The 23,798-nt window shown below is 42.8% G+C and overlaps 1 protein-coding gene across 1 annotated transcript in view; it reads right to left on the reverse strand.

The window, feature by feature from the left end:
* Positions 1–784: 784 nt before the first annotated feature.
* Positions 785–23,798, reverse strand: part of BAALC (BAALC binder of MAP3K1 and KLF4) — a 46,591-nt gene continuing 23,577 nt past the window's right edge. The window contains exons 2-3 of the mRNA XM_033933913.1: positions 10,718–10,893; positions 785–1,247 (exon numbers count right to left, since the gene is read on the reverse strand). Of these exons, the coding sequence (XP_033789804.1) occupies positions 1,137–1,247; positions 10,718–10,893 (287 nt within the window). The 3' untranslated portion in view covers positions 785–1,136. The remainder of the gene's footprint in view (positions 1,248–10,717; positions 10,894–23,798) is intronic.

Below are 23,798 nucleotides of genomic sequence, written 5' to 3' on the forward strand. Positions count from 1 at the left end.
CATTGTAGCTCCTTGTGACTCTGGCCAAGTCACCTAACTCTCCATTGCCCCAGGTACAAAAATAATTAGGTAGTGAGCTCTCTAGGGAGAAAGTACCTGTACATAAGGACTAGGATCTATATCTGGCATCTAAAAATAATTAGTGCTGAAAATAACACTGCCTGCTACTCTATAAACAGCGCTTAAAGTTAGACATGGGTTACAGAATAGTGCTTACACCCAGGAACTATGTCTAACTTTAGTTTATTTGGCGTGGCCATTTGCACCAAATAAAACGGTGCAAATCCTCATGCCTAAACTAAGCATGGCTCTCCCTTATTCTATAACTACGTGCATAAATCCAAGGAACTCCCCTGATCTACCCATGACCCTCCCATTTCTGAGCCCCATTTTTTGACTCGTGCATAAAATTTAAGCTCAGATCCTGCACATAAATTTTAATTAGTGCCAATAATTGCTTAACATCCCAAATATTAACACTATTTGACTCGTTATTCAATTAAATTGTACACATAATTTTTAGCACTTTTTATAGAATACAGGGGAGTATGTAAACTGCTTTGGCTGACTTTGGTCATAACACAAAGTATATCAAATACCAAATACTTGACTTAAACCCATATCTAAACTACTCCCATAATTACCCATCAACATATACACTCACCCACCTCCAAAACTACCATTCTAACTGCCCCACATCCAAAGACTACCTCCCTAACTTCCCCACTACCCTGCAAACTGATCTTGCCACCCACCCCCACAAAACTATCACTCACAACTCCCCAACACACATGCACATGCACAGAAATTGGAAGGAATTCCATGAGCTATGCTCTGTATACTTTGCCCACTTGTTTTTCAATGAGCAGAATCAAGGACTTTGGCAAAACACTGCATCAGGATGTAAAATGCAAAACCAGGACTCTCACTCCTGGAACTGAGTAACTTGACAGCTCTGCAAATGGCTTTACAGATGTTTACCACTAGGCAACACAAATTTCTCAAGGCACTCTGCAGCAGCTGCCTCTCACATTCACCTGCAAGTTTCATTAGTTCAAAACTTCTGAAGTGGTTGATCACAAGTGCAAGAAAATCTGGATAAGTATGTCTTCACTTTTGTTTTATCCCACTCTGTGTTATTTGACACAGTTGTCAGTAATTTTTCCATCACTGTCCAGTTGTCTGCTGCTTTTTGTAACATTAATGGTGACTTCTTTCTTGGATGCTCTCTTCAAGTCCCATTTAGTCTGTTAAAATGTTTGAGAGAATATGATTAAGATTTACACTGATCAAAACTTTGCAATCACTTGAAACTAATCTGACATTAATTTGCAGAATATTTTACCGCAATTTGGATTAAAAAAAAAAAAAAAAAAGACAATGTAAGCATGCGTGTTCGGTTTGTGCACTGAGGGTCAAATTCTTCAAACGGCGTTCTGAAGTTAGGTGGTGGTAGGCATCCTACGCACCATCTAACTAATCAATTGGGATGCATGTTTTTGGGTTGTTGTTGTTTTTAATGCAGACGCCATTCTTAGGCACCTCTCTCTTGCCTACCAAGGCACATAGGGATGCCTATGGATGCCTAAGGCCAGTGTGAGCATGATTTGCACTGGAACTAACTTGAGTCAAACTGCCATATATGTAAATGAATCTTCTAAAATTTTTATAAAACATACCCCTATTCAGTTTGGAAAATGAAGAATAAAATTATTATGAAATCACAATAGCCTATCATTTCATGGAAAACAAAGCAATTAAAACAAGTAAGATAGAGACAATAGATTTAAAGTTTTGTAAATAAAACATAAGGAGAGGAATGGCCAGTAGGAAAAAGGAGATATTAATGCCCCTGAATAAGACTCTGGCGAGACCTCATTTCGAATATTGTATACAATTCTGGAGGCCACACCTTCAAAAAGATATAAAAAGGATGGAGTAGGTCCAGAGGAAGGCTACTAAAATGGTGTGTGGTCTTCATCATAAGGCGTATGGGGACAGACTTAAAAGATCTCAATATGTATACTTTGGAGGAAAGGCAGAAAAGGTGAGATATGATAGAGACATTTAAATGCCCATGTGGTGTAAATGTGCATGAATTGAGTCTCTTTAATTTGAAAGGTAGCTCTGGAATGAGAGGGCATAGGATGAAGTTAAGAGGTGATAGGCTCAGGAGTAATCTAAAGAAATACTTTTTTTACAGAAAGGGTGTTAGAAGCGTGGAACAGTCTCTTGGAAGAGGTGGTGGAGACAGAAACTGTGTCTGGATTGAAGAAAGCATGGGATAGGTACATGGGATCTCTTAGAGAGAGGAAGAGAGAGTAGTTACTGCAGATGTGAAGACTGGATGGGCCATTTGGCCTTTATCTGCCATCATGTTTCTATGCCTCCCAACATACCCCCTGGAATACGGGACACACAACAGGAGAAATGTCTCACTAGACATCTTTATTTTATATTCCGCATATTCTACAATTCTATGTGGATTACAAAAAGACATCCAAAATACAGGGGGGCATACAAATAACAATTTACAACCTAACAAAATACCGGACACAAATGACATAAATAAATCATAAAACTATCCCTGACAATACAACTTTCTGCCTTCTCCTACATCCAGGAAAAGGGTTTTAATTATTGACATTGGGACATCCAAGATAGGTAAGACCTGTACTCAAGACGATGTGAATGTGTATAAAAATATGCATACTTGCTCCTCATCTGTCTTGCCGCATACAGGACACAGAGTGTAGAAGTCTGTCTGGCATTGGCTATTCTGCCTCACTACTGGAGTTGCTGTCAAAGCTAACTCCAATCCATCCTGATCTGTCTCGCAATTTACCAGACACATACCATAAGGATTGAACAGAACTGTTACTAAGTATATTTTTTGAAACTGTTTCACGATAGTCCTATTATTAAGTTTCAATTTACTGATTTTGATTTTACTTCATTCATTGTATTTATGTTTATATTTGGTCTTTTTACTACTCTTATGCTGTTAACAAAATTGTAAGTTTTATATGTTGAATTATACCTGCTGTACACTGCCTTCAGTAAATTCCAACACATTTATTTATATGCCGCTTATCGTATGAGGAAAGACTAAAACGTTTAGGGCTCTTCAGCTTGGAAAAGAGTCTGCTGAGGGAAGATATTATTGAAGTCTACAAAATACTGAGTGGAGTAGAACAGGTACAAATGGATCGATTTTTCACTCCGTCAAAAATTACAAAGACTAAGGTAAACTCGAAGTTACAGGGAAATACTTTTAAAATCAATAGGAGGAAATATTTTTTCACTCAGAGAATAGTCAAGCTCTGGAACGCATTGCCAGAGGTTGTGGTAAGAGCAGATAGCATAGCTGGTTTTGAGAAGGGTTAGGACAATTTTCTGGAGGAAAAGTCACTGCTTCACCAGGATCAGTAGCATGGAATGTTGCTACTTCTTTGGTTTTGGCCAGGTACTAGGGACCTGGCTTGGCCGCCATGAGAACGGGCTACTGGGCTTGATGGACCATTGGTCTGACCCAGTAAGGCTATTTTTATGTTCTTATCTAAGCAATTTACATTCAGGTAGTCAAGCATTTTTCCCTATCTGTCACAATCTAACATACCTGGGACAGTGGAGAATTGAGTAACTTGACCAGGGTCACAAGAAGCAACATGGAGTTTTGAACCCACAAACTCAGGGTGCTGAGGCTGTAGCTCTAACCACTAGTCCACTCTGTCCTGGACTGAATTATTTTCCTGGGCAGAATTTCCACATAATAATGCTCCCTCACTGAAACATCCATGGCCTTTATGCATGTCCTATCATCACAGATGTTCTTATTGCAAATCAACTTGTGGAATCAATATGTGGAAGACCTGACAGTTGTCACAATCCTATCCCTAAAGTGCAGCTTTCGCCAGGGCAGGCTATTGTCAAGCCTGGTCCAGTGATCCAGAGGGCAAATCACGGGGATAGGATTGTGACCAAGCCTAAGGAAAAATCTAGCTGGCCCTTTAACTCAGTCGGGGCTGAGCTCCAGGGAGGAGAAGAGGAGAGTTGGGACAACCCACAACAGCCCCAGAGAGAACTCCCTTTCCCTGGCTTCTCCCAGCTGAAGGGAATGATTAGGCTCCCAAAGACAGCTAGGGGAAATCGGCAGAAAGCTCCTCCCCCTTCCAGGGCAGGTCAGATTCCCCTAGGTACTTTAGAGGCTGCTCTGAGAAGGAGGAGGGCAGTCTACTCAGGGCCAGACCTGGAAAGGATCTCTCCTGTTGAAGGTGTTCCTGACTGGGAAATGCAGGAGCCTGACACAGACCCTTTGGCCAGCCAGCTACTCAGCGAGGAACCCATGGAGTTTGGAGAAACTTTCAGTCTGCCTGAAGAGGTGCCAATGGAAATGAGTTAAGTGGCAGGGCTGAGAGTTGTAAGATTTATAAACCTCCTGGGTTGGGTTTACACTGTGTGAGAAGGAATGTTTGATTCTGGTATTCCTTTAAATGACCTGTGCTGGTTGTGACTGCCTGCTTGAGGGAAGCAGGAGAAAAAAAGAAAGGAAAAAAAAAACGTTTTTCTTTTTGTACTAAACTTTGAATACCTGAAGACCAGAAGTTTAATTATTTTTTCTTTCTGGCTGTGGTAATTACCTGAGGGAAGTAAGGAGATACTTGGGGAGAATCCACTTTCCATACAAGGAGGGTTAGTGGGGCCATTCGTGGCATTCTGTTATTCAGAAAAGTTTATAGTGGATTCACTTACTCCCCTCCCCCACATCAGTTCAGTTAAGCTGAGTGGGAAGAAGCCAGCTGAACTTCAGGGCTTGATTACAGCACTACCAGCAGTGCTTGCTATATTGTTGAAAGACTATTGAAGTTTAATGAACCAGCATTTTGGATGTTTGTTTGGACTATCTGATAACTTTACTTGCCTGCATTAAGGTGATAGCTGAGCCTTGTGGTTTGGGTTCAGCTACATTTTTGTTTATGGATTTTCTCTATAATTGTGGAGTCAGGACTGTGTGTGAAAACAGACTCCCTCATTCCAATTCACAATAAAGCAATTGATTTTGCTCCATGAACTCATTTTTTTTGTATCATTTATATTTCTTGAGTTATGAAGAGTGGTCCAGCGGGACTTCCTACCTAAAGGAAGCACGTCAAGGTGGCGTTCAGGTGAGCGGAGACCGGCAACACTGAAGGCACAGGTACCGGCTCCGTTACAAGTGGTGTCAGAAGTGGGATAGTGCGCCTCCTGCTGGACATGCGGTGAAATTTTTTTTGGGAAAAAAAAAAAAAAAATTTGATAGTTGGAAGAAAAAAAAAAAAAGTTTTGGACTTTTGAATGATTTATTTCTTTAGCTTGTTTTTTTAGTTTGTTGTGTTGGTTCCTGTTTGCGAGGAGCGGAGTTCCAGACGTCTTCCAGTCGGCGGTGCAGTGGAAGCAAGTGTCCGGAGGAATCCAGCTATACCGGCAGGGAACCAGAGTCGGGGGAGAAACCTCGGGAGATCCGGACGTCTATATTAGAGGACAGAGACGCAGTGAAGCGACTGGGGGCCAAGGAGGCCTACAAACCAAAGGCGCCGACTCACCTAGCCCTCTGGTAAGGTACCTGACCAGGGGTGGGTGAGGGGATTGGCTACCCAGTTATTTTGGTGCCGCACTTGGGTTGGTCTCTCTTGTTGTTTCCTTCCAGGTGGCGGGCCAAGATGGACCAACAGCAGCTGATGGAGTTCCTGATGGCCGAGAGGCAGAGACAGAACGAAAATCTGCAGGCGGTTTTAAAAGCAAACCAGGACTTATGGGACCGCAGTCAGAAACAGGCCAGACAACAGCATGACGAACTGGTCATGGCGATGGGTGAGCAGACCAAGCTGCTAACTCAGCTGCTACAGTGCGCATCTACAAGCGCAGCTGGTGGGCCACCGGGACAGGCAGGGGGAACCTATTTGGACCTTGCCGGATCAGGGAAGGATATCTCCTTACAGTACCCTGAAGGAAGGGGGGAACAGGCCCGGGGGGATAAGCGTATGAGATCCCAGGGGCAGATCCCCAGGACAGGGTGGCCCAAGCAGGAGGGGTCCTTACACAAGGAGGCTTTCCGTTGCTATCGCTGTGGGAAAATAGGACATACCCAGCGATATTGTAGGGTCCTCAGGGACTTCATGAATACCCGGGGGCCTGAGGCCAAGATCCCGGGGGAATACCGAGTGGTGGTATTGGTGAGCGGGAAAGAGATCCTGGCTCTAGTGGATACAGGGGCCGAGGTATCTGTAATGTCAGAGCAACTGTGGGAAGAGCTGGGTAAAGGCCGGAATGCGGGGAGGAGGAAGGTGCCCATCACATGTATTCATGGGGAGGCCCAGGAATACCCGGTGTGTCCTCTGGTCATAGAGCACGGTAGGAAGAAAATCCACATGAAGGTGGCCGTGCTGAATTCCACCCCATATCCCTTGATTTTAGGAAGGGACTGGCTTGCTTTAGCTCAGGCAGAGAGGCCTAAAGGGAATCCGGACCCGGGGAAGTGGGTGCTTGGGAGTCATGTAGGGAGAAGTTCACTCGCCTCTCTGGAGGCGAGACAAAGACCCCGAGCGCCAAAACCTAAGAGTTGGAGGCCAACTATTCGATGGGCCCCACTCTCGGAGAAGGCTAGGGCACCCACTCGGGCTTACCCGAGGGCCGCAGGTTATGACCTGTATGCGGCCCAGGAACAGGTGGTGCCCGTTAGGGGGCGAGCTTTAATAAAAACGGATATTCAGGTATCACCTCCCCCAGGGGCTTATCTGCGGGTGGCCCCAAGGTCAGGGTTAGCTCTCCACCACTCAATCGATGTAGCTGCTGGGGTTATTGACCCGGACTTTAGGGGAAACGTAGCTGTACTCCTTGTGAATAACGGAGATTCAGAATACAAGGTACAGTTGGGAGACCGGGTAGCACAGCTGATCTGCGAAAGAATTTGGCACCCCGACGTGATACAGTGTAGTGGCCTACCGGAGACAAGTAGAGCACAGCGAGGCTTTGGCTCCACGGATATGGATGTGCCTGAAAGTAGTGTCCAAGGGGAACCCCTAGATATTCCCCTAGGGAACGTGGTGACAGGGGCCCTTACTAAACTTGAGAATGAGGTACATCAGATGAAAAAGGAATTAGCCTCTGCTCGGCAGGATTGGGAAACAGGGTTTAAGGCATGTACTGAAGCCAGTTACCAAACTTGGAAAGACCCCATAGATCCTGAACATACAAGGTCCAGGGAACAGGTTCTTACTCAGTGCCATCTCGAATCGGAGAAATTGTCCCGCCTCATGGAGCAAGTCACCGCCCAGCTTAAGTTGGTCCAGGGACAATTAAAAGAAAGTCAAGACCAACAACAAGCTGTTCAGCATAGTGTAAAGGAAATAAAAAACACTTGTGGTCAGCTAACGGCAAAGGCAGGGAAGACAGAAAGCTGGGTGGTAGCTCAAAAAGAACAGGGGGAGCAGTTAGAACAGCATGCGCAGCATTTTGAGAAAGTCTTAGCTACATTTAAGGGCATGGACCAGGATATTAACGGATTGAGGGAACAAATTGCCCAACTAGGAAAAGAGGACTTGGGGGGAATAACACAGGTGGTCGCAGCATTAGCCCAGAGGGTGGATGGGCTAGAGGGTCCCAGAGATCATTGTAATGGAGCGGCAGGAGGGCAGCGGGAGGTTGCCCTATTACGTTGGCCAGAAGATTTTGAAGACCCCGACCCACCTCCCCTAAGTCAGGAAAGAAGGGGTAATAAACCCCGGAAACGGTTTTGAGAGGGATTTAGGATCCCAGGATGGGCAGCCCTTAAAGGTGAGGGTATGTCACAATCCTATCCCTAAAGTGCAGCTTTCGCCAGGGCAGGCTATTGTCAAGCCTGGTCCAGTGATCCAGAGGGCAAATCACGGGGATAGGATTGTGACCAAGCCTAAGGAAAAATCTAGCTGGCCCTTTAACTCAGTCGGGGCTGAGCTCCAGGGAGGAGAAGAGGAGAGTTGGGACAACCCACAACAGCCCCAGAGAGAACTCCCTTTCCCTGGCTTCTCCCAGCTGAAGGGAATGATTAGGCTCCCAAAGACAGCTAGGGGAAATCGGCAGAAAGCTCCTCCCCCTTCCAGGGCAGGTCAGATTCCCCTAGGTACTTTAGAGGCTGCTCTGAGAAGGAGGAGGGCAGTCTACTCAGGGCCAGACCTGGAAAGGATCTCTCCTGTTGAAGGTGTTCCTGACTGGGAAATGCAGGAGCCTGACACAGACCCTTTGGCCAGCCAGCTACTCAGCGAGGAACCCATGGAGTTTGGAGAAACTTTCATTCTGCCTGAAGAGGTGCCAATGGAAATGAGTTAAGTGGCAGGGCTGAGAGTTGTAAGATTTATAAACCTCCTGGGTTGGGTTTACACTGTGTGAGAAGGAATGTTTGATTCTGGTATTCCTTTAAATGACCTGTGCTGGTTGTGACTGCCTGCTTGAGGGAAGCAGGAGAAAAAAAGAAAGGAAAAAAAAACGTTTTTCTTTTTGTACTAAACTTTGAATACCTGAAGACCAGAAGTTTAATTATTTTTTCTTTCTGGCTGTGGTAATTACCTGAGGGAAGTAAGGAGATACTTGGGGAGAATCCACTTTCCATACAAGGAGGGTTAGTGGGGCCATTCGTGGCATTCTGTTATTCAGAAAAGTTTATAGTGGATTCACTTACTCCCCTCCCCCACATCAGTTCAGTTAAGCTGAGTGGGAAGAAGCCAGCTGAACTTCAGGGCTTGATTACAGCACTACCAGCAGTGCTTGCTATATTGTTGAAAGACTATTGAAGTTTAATGAACCAGCATTTTGGATGTTTGTTTGGACTATCTGATAACTTTACTTGCCTGCATTAAGGTGATAGCTGAGCCTTGTGGTTTGGGTTCAGCTACATTTTTGTTTATGGATTTTCTCTATAATTGTGGAGTCAGGACTGTGTGTGAAAACAGACTCCCTCATTCCAATTCACAATAAAGCAATTGATTTTGCTCCATGAACTCATTTTTTTTGTATCATTTATATTTCTTGAGTTATGAAGAGTGGTCCAGCGGGACTTCCTACCTAAAGGAAGCACGTCAAGGTGGCGTTCAGGTGAGCGGAGACCGGCAACACTGAAGGCACAGGTACCGGCTCCGTTACACAGTATATCTGTACTGTATTTAGCCACAAAGAAACAGAAATGACTGGCAGACCACCATCATCATGCAGGATCTCAATATAATGTGATAGACAAGCTGTCGATGTCCGTCAAGCACATTCAACTTGGAGTACCCTCTGCTAAACTGAGCCCTAAACGCATCAGTTTTTACGAGGTACAGGAAGTGCTGGGATCCATTTCCATAAACTTGAAATTATCACCTTTCTTGCATATTTCCAGTGTGTTTAATATATCCCTGATTAAGTCAGCTCACTAACATAGGAGATGGGCCTGTCATGGTGGATGGGAACCCTGAGTGCAAGGTTCAGTCTATTATAGACTTTTGAAACTCGGGGGCAGGTTACAATAATTAGTGCATAGGAAGGGCAACAGACCAGAAGCTAGATCATGGGTAAATGCCTCTGATGTCCATGCCAGTTGACTTCTCCACCAATTTCACAATTGTAATTCCAATAAACCTGATCATGGGGATCCTGTGGCCCTATATAAAAAGTAGAAGGATACTGGCTTGCACTTACCTCAAAGGACCGAGACCCTAAATTGAAGGTAAACCCAGGCCTACACACACACACAGGGCTCCTTTTACGAAGGCGCGTTAGCGGGTTTAACGCACACGACTTTTCATCACGTGCTAACCCCTGCGCTAGCCGAAAAACTACCGCCTGCTCAAGAGGAGGTGGTAGCGGCTAGCGGTTTACACGCACTATTACATGTTAAACTGCTAACCCGCCTTCATAAAAGGAGCCCACAGTGTTCTATTGTTCCCTTGTATCTCTCATTTGCTAGTCTCATGCTTTTGAACCTGTCCTTGCGACTCTTGGCAGTTTGTGAATACTAGAGGGCTCAACCCAAAGGGAAAGAAAACTGTTATAGAAGAAGGTACACAACCCTGATCCCTTGTGTTCCCACTCAAATGGACCTAGCTGTAACTGTCTAGCACAGAGTTGGGCAACCACATTCTGTCACACCCGCGCCCCTGAAGTGCGCAGCGAGCTCACGGGGACGTGACAAAACCTTTGACCTAGCGTGTCCCTTGCTACTAAGGGACCCTTCAGGACTTGATTCAGGCAAGGTATATGCCTAATGGGCATACAAGGTAATAAGGTTTTACCACATCCAGAAAGGAGAAATGTTCATGCACACGCTGCAAGAACATTTCTCCTTTCTGGATCACCTTAAGTTAAGTCAACTTTTGCTTTCACTTAGAAGACAACACATTTATATTTATTGGACATTCACACATTTAATGTTAAAATGGATTATATTTCAATTACCTTTCTACCTCAGAGGATGGTGCAATGATAGACTCTGTGAAAGTTTCTATAGGGGTTTGTCCCCAGTTTGGAGACTTTCTTTCCATTCATTGGATCTGAGCACCTTCTTGGTTTAAAGGCATTTTAATATAAGGTTCTGTGCCCCTTTTTTTGTTATTGGTACAATGAGGAAAAGCCAGACCTAAAATGGTATCACTCTAACACAACATCTCCAATACAAACATTTAAAAATTATTTTAAAAAAGTTTTGCAACATAATTTAGTTTCATACCTCTGCAGTTCTAAAGATATTTTTTTGTTTCTGTGTCATCGTTCCAGTACTGTGCACTGCTTGTTTTCCACACTGAGTTGCAGAATTAGTCTTCTTTAAGCCCTCTGCATTAAGTTTCCCACTTGCAGTTGAAACCATGACGCAGTTCTGAGTTGTCACTCCATCTTCCCGAATACCTGAAAAAAGAAATAACAATGCAGGTGGAAAATATTTAGAAAAAAAATTGTGTCCCAGCCAAAGTTTGTTTAGGAACTGGGATCGCATACAGGACACAGACTGTAGAAGTCTGCCTGGTATCAGCTATACTACCCCACTGCTGGAGTTGCTGTCAAAGCTAACTCCAGCCCATCCTGATCCATCTCACCATTTATGGGACACAGACCATAGATAATTTTAGTCCCTTCACTATGTAAGACCACTGATTCAACTCAGATTATCTAATATTATTGGTGTTTACAGCAAATGTTTTATATGTAATTTAGTATTCAGATGTTTTTCTGCTGGAGTGCATTCTTTTCTGATTACTAATCTGCTGAGGCTTTAACCAGTATATACCTTGTGTAAAGCTTGGAGACTCTGAAACTATTTTTGAAAGCTAATGTTCTTTTGAGAACTGAAGGTCTAAAGCCTTCAGAGTGATCTCTTGACTTAGAATTCTAAGAAGTTCTATGGCGCAGAGCTGTTTCTATTTAGTATTTATGATATACTAGCAGGCTCTGTGTGGGAGACTGAAATAATTACTGAGGAGTTTCATTATTTCTGAATAAAAAAATACTTGTTATGCAGATAAAGCTGAGGTGGCTCAGATATTGTGTGAATGTGTGCATTGAAACTCCATGAGCTGTTTTCATATCAGAAGCTTTTTTTTTCTGGGAAGATCAACTTAGGGATAAGATAATTATCTGTTCTTTTGCAAGTTTACTTATAAGTACTTTAGCCTGCATTCATCTAGGGAGGTTAAGGTTTTGCTTCCTTTTATTTGTTTACAGATAGGATAGTAGCAAACATCCAGATCTTAAGAGGAGCTGCTGGCTCCAGATAGATGACAGGACAACAACTCAGTGGTAACCAGCTCAAGAAAGTAGCAATACTGGTGAAAAAAGGTTTTTTTTAAAAAAAAACTATTTTATTTTTACGTGCACTCATATATACATGTTTTGTATTTTATTGAACTTTGGGACTGAAAAACACTCTCTGGTTTTAAAAGAATTACCTAGTCAAATACTTACCTACGGTTCTGGATATCCTGGAACAAAGTTGGTATTAAGATGAAAAGCATGACATGTTTGTTTGAGGTTTGATCATCATCACTAACTAAAATGGTGTAATCAATGTAAATTTGATCACGTGAATGGTAAATTAGCTTTACTATTTATTTATATTTAAATTGAATTTACCTTGTTTAAACAACATCTGTTAAAAACAATTGTAGGACATACCTATTTAGTTTTCTTTCACCTTCAATTATTATTATATTTTTTAAAGCTGCAAAAAAAAATAGATACAAATACCTAAGGCCCCTTTTATTAAGTGGTGAAAGGATTTTTTTTATCGCAGACCACTGCAGTAAAAGCTCCAGTGCTCATTGAATTCCTATGAGCAGAGCTTTTACTGCAGCAGACTGCAATTAAAAACAAACAAAAAAATAACCTTATGCAGTTTGATAAAAGGGGGCCTAAATGTTTAACCTCTGTGTTGGTGTGAATTGAAGGGGAAAAGTATTGCAACATCTGTCCGTGATTATAACATCTCATACATTTAATTGTAATCATTAAATTGTAATCACCACTAGGGGGTTTTACATTAGGTAGATCTGCGGACCAATGTAATTCTAACAACCTGACCCTACTCTGAAAGATATAAAATACAAGACATCTCACAGCAAATCATTCAACTACCAAGCAGCAAAAGTGTGGACCTCACTTCCCATTGAAATTCACATAATCACAGAATATACACTGTTTAGCAAAAATCTAAAAACATTGCTTTTTAAGAAATTCCTACTAGGGGTTCAAAGAGACAGACTAACAGCACAAGTCACCTGATACAAAGATAATGTTAATGGTCAGCTGCTATTTATGATACATGGCCTCAGACTGTATGTATAATTTGATAACTTTATGTGTATAATTTTTTGTACAAATTCGAGCGGCGGGAGCCCAGTCCACGCTGCTGCGGGGAGGAAGTCCATCGGCCCCTGCTCGCCGGGTGTGAGAGCTCCACTCCGCCCCCTCTCCACAGCCAGCCGAGAGAGCTCTGCTCCGCTTCCTCCCCACAGCCAGCTGGGAAAGGAAACTCTTTTTCTACAAATTTGAGCGGCGGGAGCCCAGTCCACGCCGCTGCAGGGAGGAAGTCCATCGGCCCCTGCTCGCTGGGCGTGAGAGCTCCGCTTCGCCCCCTTTCCACAGCCAGCCAGGAGAGCTCCGCTCTGCCTCCTCCCCACAGCCAGCTGGGAGAGGAAACTCTTTTTCTACAAATTTGAGCGTCAGTAACGGCGCGCAGCCGTTCGGTGCGCCAGCTAAGGCACACGGCAAAGGCGCATGTGCCTTAGCATGCGCCTTTGCGAAGCGACAGCACGAAGAGACAGAAGACACTAACCCAGGAAACACGAATTACTCCAGTAGACGACTCACCAGCCCTGCATCGAACCCTTCAAGAGAACTCAGCTACTGTCCTGGCCTAGAAGAGCTGAGAGGTAAGGAGACGACTCCCACTCTTCTCCTCCCTAGACTCTAACGCCTAGACTAGACTTCTACTCTTTTCCTCCTTAGACTCTATCGCTAAAAAAATAAAAATAAAAAAATCACCTCAGGCCCAACTCTACCAACCTACTAACCCTGCTAAGAGCCCACAAGAGAGCACAGCTGCAACCCCAGCCCAGTAGGGCAGAAAGGAAGGGAGCAGTCTTCTTCCCCCCTCTCCACAGCCTCCAATATAGTGCTAGACCTTCCAGGAGCTTATACCCCACGTCCAGCTCCCAGACAGAGGCAGAACTACCTCCTCACACAATAACAAAATGACACCCCGCACAGCAAAACTCATACAAGTCCTCTTACTACTCTTCCTGGTTTTAACTAATTGGAAAACAGCAGGGTACTATATATCCCCTATCCCAGTTTTGATAGAAACCTACAGACATCTTCAACCATCCAGGAAACTCCACTCACCCAGAAATCTGATAGACTGCTCAACGTTCACTCATAAAAACATCCCTCCCAGTTGGGGAAAAAGACCACCTCCCAAGCCAAGGACAACAGCCCACAACCCCCATCCACAACCAAGAAACCTCCTCCACCCAAAATACACTTCCATTCCTCATACAAGATACATCTCAATAGCTTGTGCATATATGAACATTAGATCGATAGGCCCAAAGGCAGACCTAATAAAGGACTGGATAGTTAAAGAACATCTAGGTTGCCTATTCCTAGCCGAAACCTGGCTTACCTACGAATCAGACCCCTGCATAACAGAATTCTGCCCCAAGGGATACAAATTAGAGATGGTCTGCCAAGAAAAAAAGCGAGGGGGAGGTTTGGCCATCCTAGTCAAAAACAACCTCAACATAAAAGTTCTAGACAAATACTCTACTCCCTACTTGGATCTTCTAGCCTGCCAACTATCCAACAATACACTCAAAGGTACCTTGACCTGCATTCTCTGCTACATAACACCAGGAAAATGGATCACAAAAAAACAAGTATTCGAAGACTTCATCTTCCAGAACTCTCTAACGTCAACATATAACCTGCTCCTTGGAGACATAAACCTTCACCTAGAAGACCACACCTCCAAAAAAGTTGAAAATATACTATCATACCCCAAAGCACTAACCTACCAGATTCTTAAACCCCAACCCACACATGACAAAGGCCACCAACTAGATATCACTGCATACATGACTCAACACCCTCACAAACCTGAAATCTACATCTCAAACGGGTCAGACCACTATAAATACACATTCAACATCAACTGGGCTCAATGCAATAACAAACATCAACCCCACAAAACCCGCCAAAAAATTGAACCCACCACATTCTTGGACAAAGCAGACCTCGCAATCGATACCATAGACCCCAAAGAATTCACATCCCAATGGCGAACCTTAAGTGAAACAATCCTGAATGAGCTAGCGCCAGTAAAATCAAAATACAGAATTTGCAGACCGTCTGACAAATGGTTCGACACCGAACTTCTCCAACTCAAAAAGCATTGCAGACAACTGGAAAGAGACTGGAAAAAAAAGAACCAAGAACATACTAAAATAGCATGGAGAAGCCTAATAAAACAATATAAGGTCAAACTCAAGGAAAAACGAAAAGCTTACTACTCCAAACTGGTCGGCATGGAGACCCTAGACACAAAAAAACTATTCAAACTAGTAAAAGACCTCAGATACCAAACCTTTCCTAGCCGCACAAGGAAACCATCCACCAACAGCAACCCAACTTGCAGACTATTTCAAAAACAAGATTACTAAGATCAGGACCACCTTCATCAACACACACACCCAACCTCGACGAGATAATAACAAACCCTACAATAGGAGAAGCCATAGCAGCTGACAGAAACTGGACCGACTTCCCAGTAGTAGACTGGTCTGATATGAACCGACTCTACAAAAAATACAGTCAAGCATCATGCGACCTGAACAACTGTCCCACATATCTGATAACAAATGCTTCCCCCAAATTCAGAACTAGCCTCATGCAATGGATACAAACCACGCTCACGGAAGGTCTTTACCCACAGGACTTAGGAGAGATCATAATCACCCCAATTGTCAAAGATCATAAAGGCCCAATAGATATCCCCTCCAACTACAGACCCATCGCTTCAATACCAATCTACGTTAAACTAATAGAAGGACTAGTTGCTAAATACCTCACTAATTACCTGGAAGATCACAACCTACTTCATCCCTCACAATCAGAGTTCAGATCCAAGCATAGCACAGAGACACTACTAGCAACCCTACTAGACATAGCCCGAGAACACCTTAGTAAAGGCAGAAGGATGCTGATAATTCAACTTGATCTCTCTGCTGCATTCGACCTGGTTGACAACTCCATACTACTACAGATACTTGAAGCCATAGAGATCTCAGGCAGGGTATACAACTGGTTCCAAGGTTTCCTTAAATCAAGAACTTACAGAGTAAAATCAAACGACCTTAAATCCCATGATCTAACCGGAGTTCCACAAGGGTCACCACTGTCACCTACACTCTTCAACCTCTTTATATCCTCCCTTGGGACCACTCTAGATAACCTAAATGTAACATCTTTCAGCTACGCAGACGACATCACCATACTCCTCCCCTTTGATTCTCCAGATCCAACCTCAACAGAAAAACTGAAAAAACACTTGAAGCGGTGGAAAAATGGATGATAGAACACAAACTGAAACTAAACTCAGACAAAATAAAATTTATTTTGCTCGAAAAGGCCAAAACCCCCTCCATTTCAGAATTAGAAATTAATGCCACCAAATACCCTATACAAGGGGTGTCCAACCTTTTGGCTTCCCTGGGCCGCAATGGCCAAAAAAAAATGTTTCTGGGGCCGCACAAATGCGCAAACGCTGCAGCAAGATAGAGAAGGGAGCCGGCAAGACGGTAAATACCTGGGGGCAGCAGAGAAAAACACTGCATCGCCCTAGACCGGGGCCGCACAAAATACTTCACGGGGCCGCATGCGGCCCTTGGGCCGCAGGTTGGACACCCCTGCCCTATACAGTCCGATCTTAAACTCCTAGGAGTGATGATAGAAAGATGCTGCACAATGCAGGTCCAAATTAACAAGACTACCCAGAAAGCACTCTTAACCATGAGAAATCTAAGAAAAATAAGAAAATTCTTCGACATAGAGTAATATAGGCTCATAGTCCAATCCCTAGTCCTAGGTCTAGTGGACTATTGCAACATCCTCTATCTACCATGCCCTGCATACATGATAAAACAACTACAGACTGTACAAAACACAGCTCTCAGATTGATCTACTCGCTAAGTAAATATGACCACATCACCACTGCCTACCTAGACTCACACTGGTTACCAATACAAGCACGAATTCAATTCAAACTATACTGTCTATTATTCAAAGCTTTAAATGGCACTGGCCCCACTTACCTAAACAACCGCCTAAATCAGAACCTTACTACTAGACAAAGAAGAACTCAGACCCCATTTACTTACCCCCCATTCAAAGGACTCGGCACAAAAAGATGTTTGACAACCTACTAGCGACGCAGGCAGCAAAACTTGACCGCTCCATCTCCAACTTGCTGACAACAACAAGCGACTTCAAATCATTTTGAAAAGGAATCAAAACCCTGCTATTCAAAAAATTTATCCAGATATCTTAACTCTTCCCCTTGCTCTTTCCTCTCCCTTGTAAATCCCCCTTCAAAGTCTCACCCTCTCTTGTAATTTCTCTTTCCAAAGTATCAACCATGTATACAGCTCCCTAAATTTCAAATCTCTTGGAAATGTCCAGTTATCTTCTTTGCAATCTAATTCCTAAACTGTAATTTTCCTGGAAATGTCGTTAGCTTCTTTGTAATCCGCCTAGAACTGCAAGGTACAAGCGGAATAGAAGTCACTAATGTAATGTAATGTAACATATTTAACTCTAAATAAAATTCTATGTAACCCACCTAGAACTTTAATTAATAAAGATTTAGTGAGATATAAGACTGCACATAACATAACCAACTCTTGAGGTGTCATCTTCCCATGTATAACAAGCTTGTGGGGTTTAATGCAAATGGTGTTATTATTTATTTACCATAATAATGAGCTGCTTTACAGGTTAACATTTAAAATACAGTATTATTATTTAACTTTTATTGTGATAAAAAAATCCCATGTTAAGAGCATGTTATTTGGCAAATGCTATATGTTATTATATTAATTTAACTTAGTTATATGGCCTTTAAGAACATAAGAATTGCCATACTGGGTTAGATCAAAGTTTGACATAGCCCACTACAACAGTAGCCAATCTAGGCCCCTAATCCTAAGGAAAACTCATTCCTTGCAGGATAAGATATTATTGGTTAAGATATATCCAAGAATCACATACATCTCTTCAGGACAGAATTGTTAGTCATAGAACTTGAACTGGCTAATCAAAATGACAAATTTGAACTTTACTAAATATACAGTACTTGAATATAAACCCATGGGAATATAAACCAAGATAACATTTTACTCCTATAAAGGGGGGGGGGGGGAAATATTAACTTGAATATAAAGGTTTATATTCAAATGTTGCCCAGCTGTATACCCACCCACTCCCTCCTTCCTTCAGGACCCAGTGCTGGCCTCTCCCCGAGTCCACCTTAAATCCTAATGGTCCAGTAGTGAGCCGAGCCAGGACAGGAGAGATACCTCCCTCTCACGAGGTGAACTGTTAGGTCCTGACCTGGCTGTCATGCGTCTGTACAATCACCCCATATTCCCACCCTCGGGGAACCAGCATAGGCCTCCCCGCTCCCCTCCCTGCTCATTGCCCTCTCCAACCTCACGCTGGTGCTCTGGTATAAACAAAATAAAAAATACTTTTCCTCTCTGTTAGGTCCTAGTTCACGCTTGCTGTCTAACACCAGCTCTGGCAAAATACACATTTCAAATCTGACATATTGTAATCACAAAATAGAAAATAAAATTATTTTTTCTATCTTTTGTTGTCTGGACATTATTCAAATCATGTTGGTCCCAGGCTCTGGTTTCTGTTTGTCTTCTGTTAACTTGCTTGCCAGGGTCTCTAGCCCAGTGTTCTTCAACCACCGGTCCATGGACCAGTGCCAGTCCACAGAAATTTCCTGCTGGACCACAGGGCCAGCACGTGCATCAGGCCCAAAACGGTGTTCTTCAACCGCCGGTCCACGGTGCGATCGATGCAGCGTTATCTTCGAGCCAGCTCCCTCTTCCTAACTGATTCAATGCACAAAGCCACGGGCAGTGACTCTTATGAGCATCCTGCACCTGAACCGGAAGCCTTCTCTCTGACGTTGCAACGTTAGAGGGAAGGCTTCCAGATGAGGCACGGGACATGCAAGGTGCAATTAGTACTATTATGGGGGCGAGGTCTGGGGTGGAGATTAGGTAGAGATGGGCGGGGTCTGGCCCAAGACTTAGCCCCGTGTTCTTCAACCGCCGGTCCATGGACCGATGCCGGTCCACAGAATAATTATTTTATTACTGCCGGTGCATAGGTGTAAAAAGGTTGAAAAACACTGCTCTAGCCTATTTGACGTTTTCTTCTTTCCCCATGTTCACCAACCATCTTCTACTACTACTCTTTACCTTCCCTTTCACTGCCATATCCAATATTTCTGTTTCTTTCCCTCTGTCTACCTATCTCTCTCTCCCTGCCTTGTGCCCTGGGTCAAATCTCTCTAATCCCCTCCATGCAGCATCTCTCCCTTTCTCCCCTTCATTATCATGTGCAACATTTCTTTCTCTTCCCATGGACCACCTCTCCCTGCCCTCCACCCTATGTCCAACATTTTTCCTTCTCTCTCTTCTCCATTCTTGTCTCCCTCCCCTCCACCATATGCAGGATTTCTCCTTCACCCCTTTCTACCTCTTTGTTGCATCCCTCTCTTCCTCTCTTCCACCCTATGTCCAACAATTCTTCCTCTCTCCTCTCTCCCCCCCCCTATGCAGCAGCTTTCCCTACCTCCTATCCCCCCTGTGTAGCACCTCCTGACTGATCTCCCCTCTACCATGAAACCTGACATATGGGCTTCACAAAGCAGCAGCAACAGTAGCCGGTGGAAAGAGGCAGCGCTCTGAACAGGCTACTTCTGCCCTATTCTGCCAGAGTTTTCCTCTGTCACATCATCAGCAATGTTATCCGTGACACAGTGAAGGGCAAGCCCTGGCAGGGCAGGCCAAGCGCAGCCTGTTCTGAACACTGCCTCTTTTTGCTGGCCATCGCCGCTGCTGCTTTAGGAGACCCAGAGGTGATAAGATAGGGCTCACTGAATTGGTGAGTCTGATTATTTTAGAAAGTGAATCGATTTGAATTGGTTCACCGAATCATGTGAATTGGTGAATCAATTTGAATCGGCAAATCAGGCAGCACTATTGTTTATGCCATATGCATAGCTAATGAAGGAAATGGAAAACAAGTCATGGGGTGAGGAGTCAAAAAGAGGGGGGAACCAGAGGGAGAGAAAATTAGCTTTCCAAATGTTTAAAGTGGCTCAATAGGTGAGGTAAATACATTAAGTTCTAAATCAAAATAATAAAGGCAAATATCTTTAGTAGTCATTCTTAATGTGATTATTATAATTTCAGAAAATGATTAAATTAAAATAAAAAGAAATCTATTCAGGATTTGAGCTTTGACCCAACACATGGTTCTTGGGAAGAATGAATATTAATAGTGACAACATGTGTTATTAGAAGTTAATACACATGCTGTAAACCTCTGAGAAATGTAATCATTAACACTGTGTAAACGTTTTTGAATAAATGAATGCATGCACAAGATAAGAACGCCTTCCTCAATTTTTATTAAATCATCTTTTTAAAGAAAAAAAATCCTTTCTTGAGAGCAATAAATATGGTAGTATGATTAGTATATTAGTTTACTTGAATCAATTGAAAACCTGTCAAACAAGTTATAGATGATACTTTTCTAGCCTGATTTCTGACAAGGAAAATGGACTTATAAAAACATCATGACATATTATGCATGTGTCTGCCCCTGCCAACTCCATGGCCTCTCAACAGTTCATCCAATTTCTGCCCAAGATAATGCAATATTCACTGAATCATGGCTCACACTTTTCACGTCTTCACTACCCCCAAATACTTAGGGCATCTTTTATCAAGAACAAAAGTGATTCAGAGTCGGTCCACCCTGGTGATAACATACATGCATGAGTGAAATAGATAAGATGTTACTAATGAAACTTTACTTTAAAAATAGGTTAACAAAATTTTGTGGAGATTTAGTTAAGATTTTTCCGGACGTCTCTAGAGCAACTCAACTTAGAAGAAAATAATTTTTGAAGTTAAAAATTAGAGTTTTGGCTCTAGAGGCATCTTTTTACCTGAAATTTCCTTGTAAATGTATAGTTAAGTTACAAGACATTGAGTATGTTTTTTGGGACCCCGTACAATTACAACAATTTTTAATAGCAAGAGAACAGAAATGATTTTGTTTCATCAGTAGAGAATAAGAGGAGAAATTAGAATCCCTATTAGTAAGGAATGATTCAAGGTTCGTTGGGACGAACGGAGAATTCTTATCCTTAATCTTTTCCTTTAAATTTGTTTGTTTAGAATTTGTAACATGTTTCCCCATAATGTGGGCTTAAAAATAATTTTGTAAGAATGAATGATTATGAAATTGTTTTGAGAGATGTTTTCTTTTTTTCCTTGAATAATTGGATATTGTAAATGTATTCAAAAGTATAAATAAAAAAAAAAATAAAAGAACAAAAGAATTGCCATACTGCGACAGACCGAAGGTTCATCAAGCCCAGTATCCTGTTTTCAACAGTAGCCAACCCAGGTCCCAAGTACCTGGCTAGATCACAAGTAGTAAAACAGATTTTATGCTGCTTATCCTAAGAATAAGCAGTGGATTTCCCAAAGCCAACTCTATGGGATTCTGTGCATTTGCCGCACTGGCCCATGCTAATTTGTTTGATAAAAGAGGCCCTGTTTGGTTCAGTTGAAATCTTAGCTAGAAGAACACTGTGATGTCAAACATTTTGAAAGCTGCCCTGACATGGTTAGTAGCCATGAACACATGCCAAATTTCTGTTGCAAAGAAGAAAGCTATCAAATCTATTAGTCCAATCTAGCTGTCACAATAAACACATGCAGAATAATATGAAGGAAAATGTTTCTCCTATAACATATGTAACTCGTAAACCCTCATTTTTAAAAAATCAATGGATGATTCTACAGTTTACCTTGGAATGTAATCAATGGCTTATTACCTCAGATAAAATGGGTTTTTCTTCATATGAGGGGTCCCTTTTATTAAGGCATGCTAACCAATTTAGCATGCACTAAATGCTAAGGCGCCCATTACATTCTATGGGTACCTTAGCATTTAGCGCACTTTAATAAAAGGACTCCATAGTGATATATAATCAAATGAACCTTGTCTGCTCTATTCTAAATATGGAGGAAAACTAAAAGGATGAGGACAACCGAGATTGAATAAGGTAGGGCTGCCCAAAAGGTCGATCGCGATCGACCAGTAGATCACAAAGGCAATATGACTTGCGTTGCCTTTGCGTTCTCCCTGTTCCCCGACACAACAGGCCAGCAGCGACTACAGAAGCGCTGGGCACACCAGCCAAACCCCTCCCCCCACGTCAATTCTGACATCGGAGAGGAAGTTCCGGGCCAGCCAATCTTCCTCTCCAACCTCAGAATTGACGTCAGGAATAAGGCTGCTGGCCTGTTGCAGCGTTAGGAAACTGGGAGAACTCTGAGGCAACAGCGGCGGCTTAGGGGCCTGTTCCCAGATGTCGGCAGTGGCTTGAGGGCCTGTTCCCAGATGACAGCCCTGGCGGTGACTTGTGGAGAAAGAAAGGGGAGGCAGAACAGGGAGACAGAAAGAAAGAAGGGGGGACATGGAGACAGAAAGAAAGGGGAGGGGGCAGGGAGAGAGGAAGAAAAAGTTGGGGGAGGGAAAGGAGTGTGTTGGGTGGCAGGGGGCAGGCAGGGAAAGAGGAAGAAAAAGTTGGACTCATGGAAGGACAAAGATGTTGGTTGGGGAATGGAATGAGGTCTGGAGGAGACAAAGCATGCAGGAGGTAGAAAGAAGGGAAGAAATATTGGATGCACAGTCAGAAGAAGAAAGTGCAACCAGAGACTCATGAAATCACCAGACAACAAAGGTAGGAAAAATGATTTTATTTTCAATTTAGTGATCAAAATGTGTCAATTTTGAGAATTTACATCTGTTGTCTATATTTGTCTGTTTTTCTATAGTTGTTACTGAGGTGACATTGCATATTTTAAAAAGTCATCTGCCTTGACATCTGTGCCCTGTCCCGTCTTACCACTAGACCACCAGAGGAGGGACAGCGTGCAGAGCCTGGCAAGGAGTGTGGGGTTGAGTGCAGAGCCTGGCAGGGAGAAGTTGGTAGAATGGGTTTTCTCTTGTTTTCCTCCTCTAAATCTAGAGTGCATCTTATGGAGCGAAAAATACAGTATACATATTCATATTTTCAAGGATGTGTTAAAGCATTTCATGCTAATTTTGCCATCTGCATACAATAAGCATGCAATAAATATATATTCATTTATTTTTTGATGGCAGAGAATGAGCATGGATGCGCTATTCAGCTAACGCAGGGGTAGGGAACTCCGGTCCTCGAGAGCCGTATTCTAGTCGGATTTGCATGAGATCTATTTGCATGCACTGCTTTCAATGCATATTCATTGGGGAAATCCTGAAAACCCTACTGGAATAAGGCTCTCGAGGACCGGAGTTCCCTACCCCTGAGCTAACACATCCACATTACCACCGTTAGTACATTCCTAACACAGGAATCTTTAACACTACTTTATTAGTAGGTGGTAACTGCTTTCACAGTAAATTTTTTAAACGGCAGCATGCTAATGCTAACATTAGCACATGTAGGGCCAATAATCAAACAAATTGAAAAAGCCCCTTTTGATGGCCACATTAGAAATGAGTTTAGCATGTGAGGAAAAGTGCTTTAATGTGTTCCTAAGCCTATTTCTTAGTGCAGCTTAGTAACAGGAGCCTGAGCTCAGTGGGCTGTTAGGATGTGAATTTTTATTTATTTATTTCATAAATGTGTGCTGGATTGATTGGCTTATTTGTATTTTATGAACTGTATTTGCTGTAAGCTCTCATGGGTATTTTCTTTGTAATTTAAAATGTGAGATGCAAGTAGAAATAGAAAAATAATTGTGAGGTAATGTGTCATTTTCTTCATAATACATGTCAAGCATGCATCAGTGAGTTGATTTCATTTTATTTTATTGTGTTCAATTTAAAGGAAATTGTCAACAGCTCTATAGCTTTGTCATATTCTAATCTTACATCATTCACAATAAAAAAT

This window comes from Geotrypetes seraphini, chromosome 2, assembly GCF_902459505.1.
Source record: "Geotrypetes seraphini chromosome 2, aGeoSer1.1, whole genome shotgun sequence".
NCBI lineage: Eukaryota > Metazoa > Chordata > Amphibia > Gymnophiona > Dermophiidae > Geotrypetes > Geotrypetes seraphini.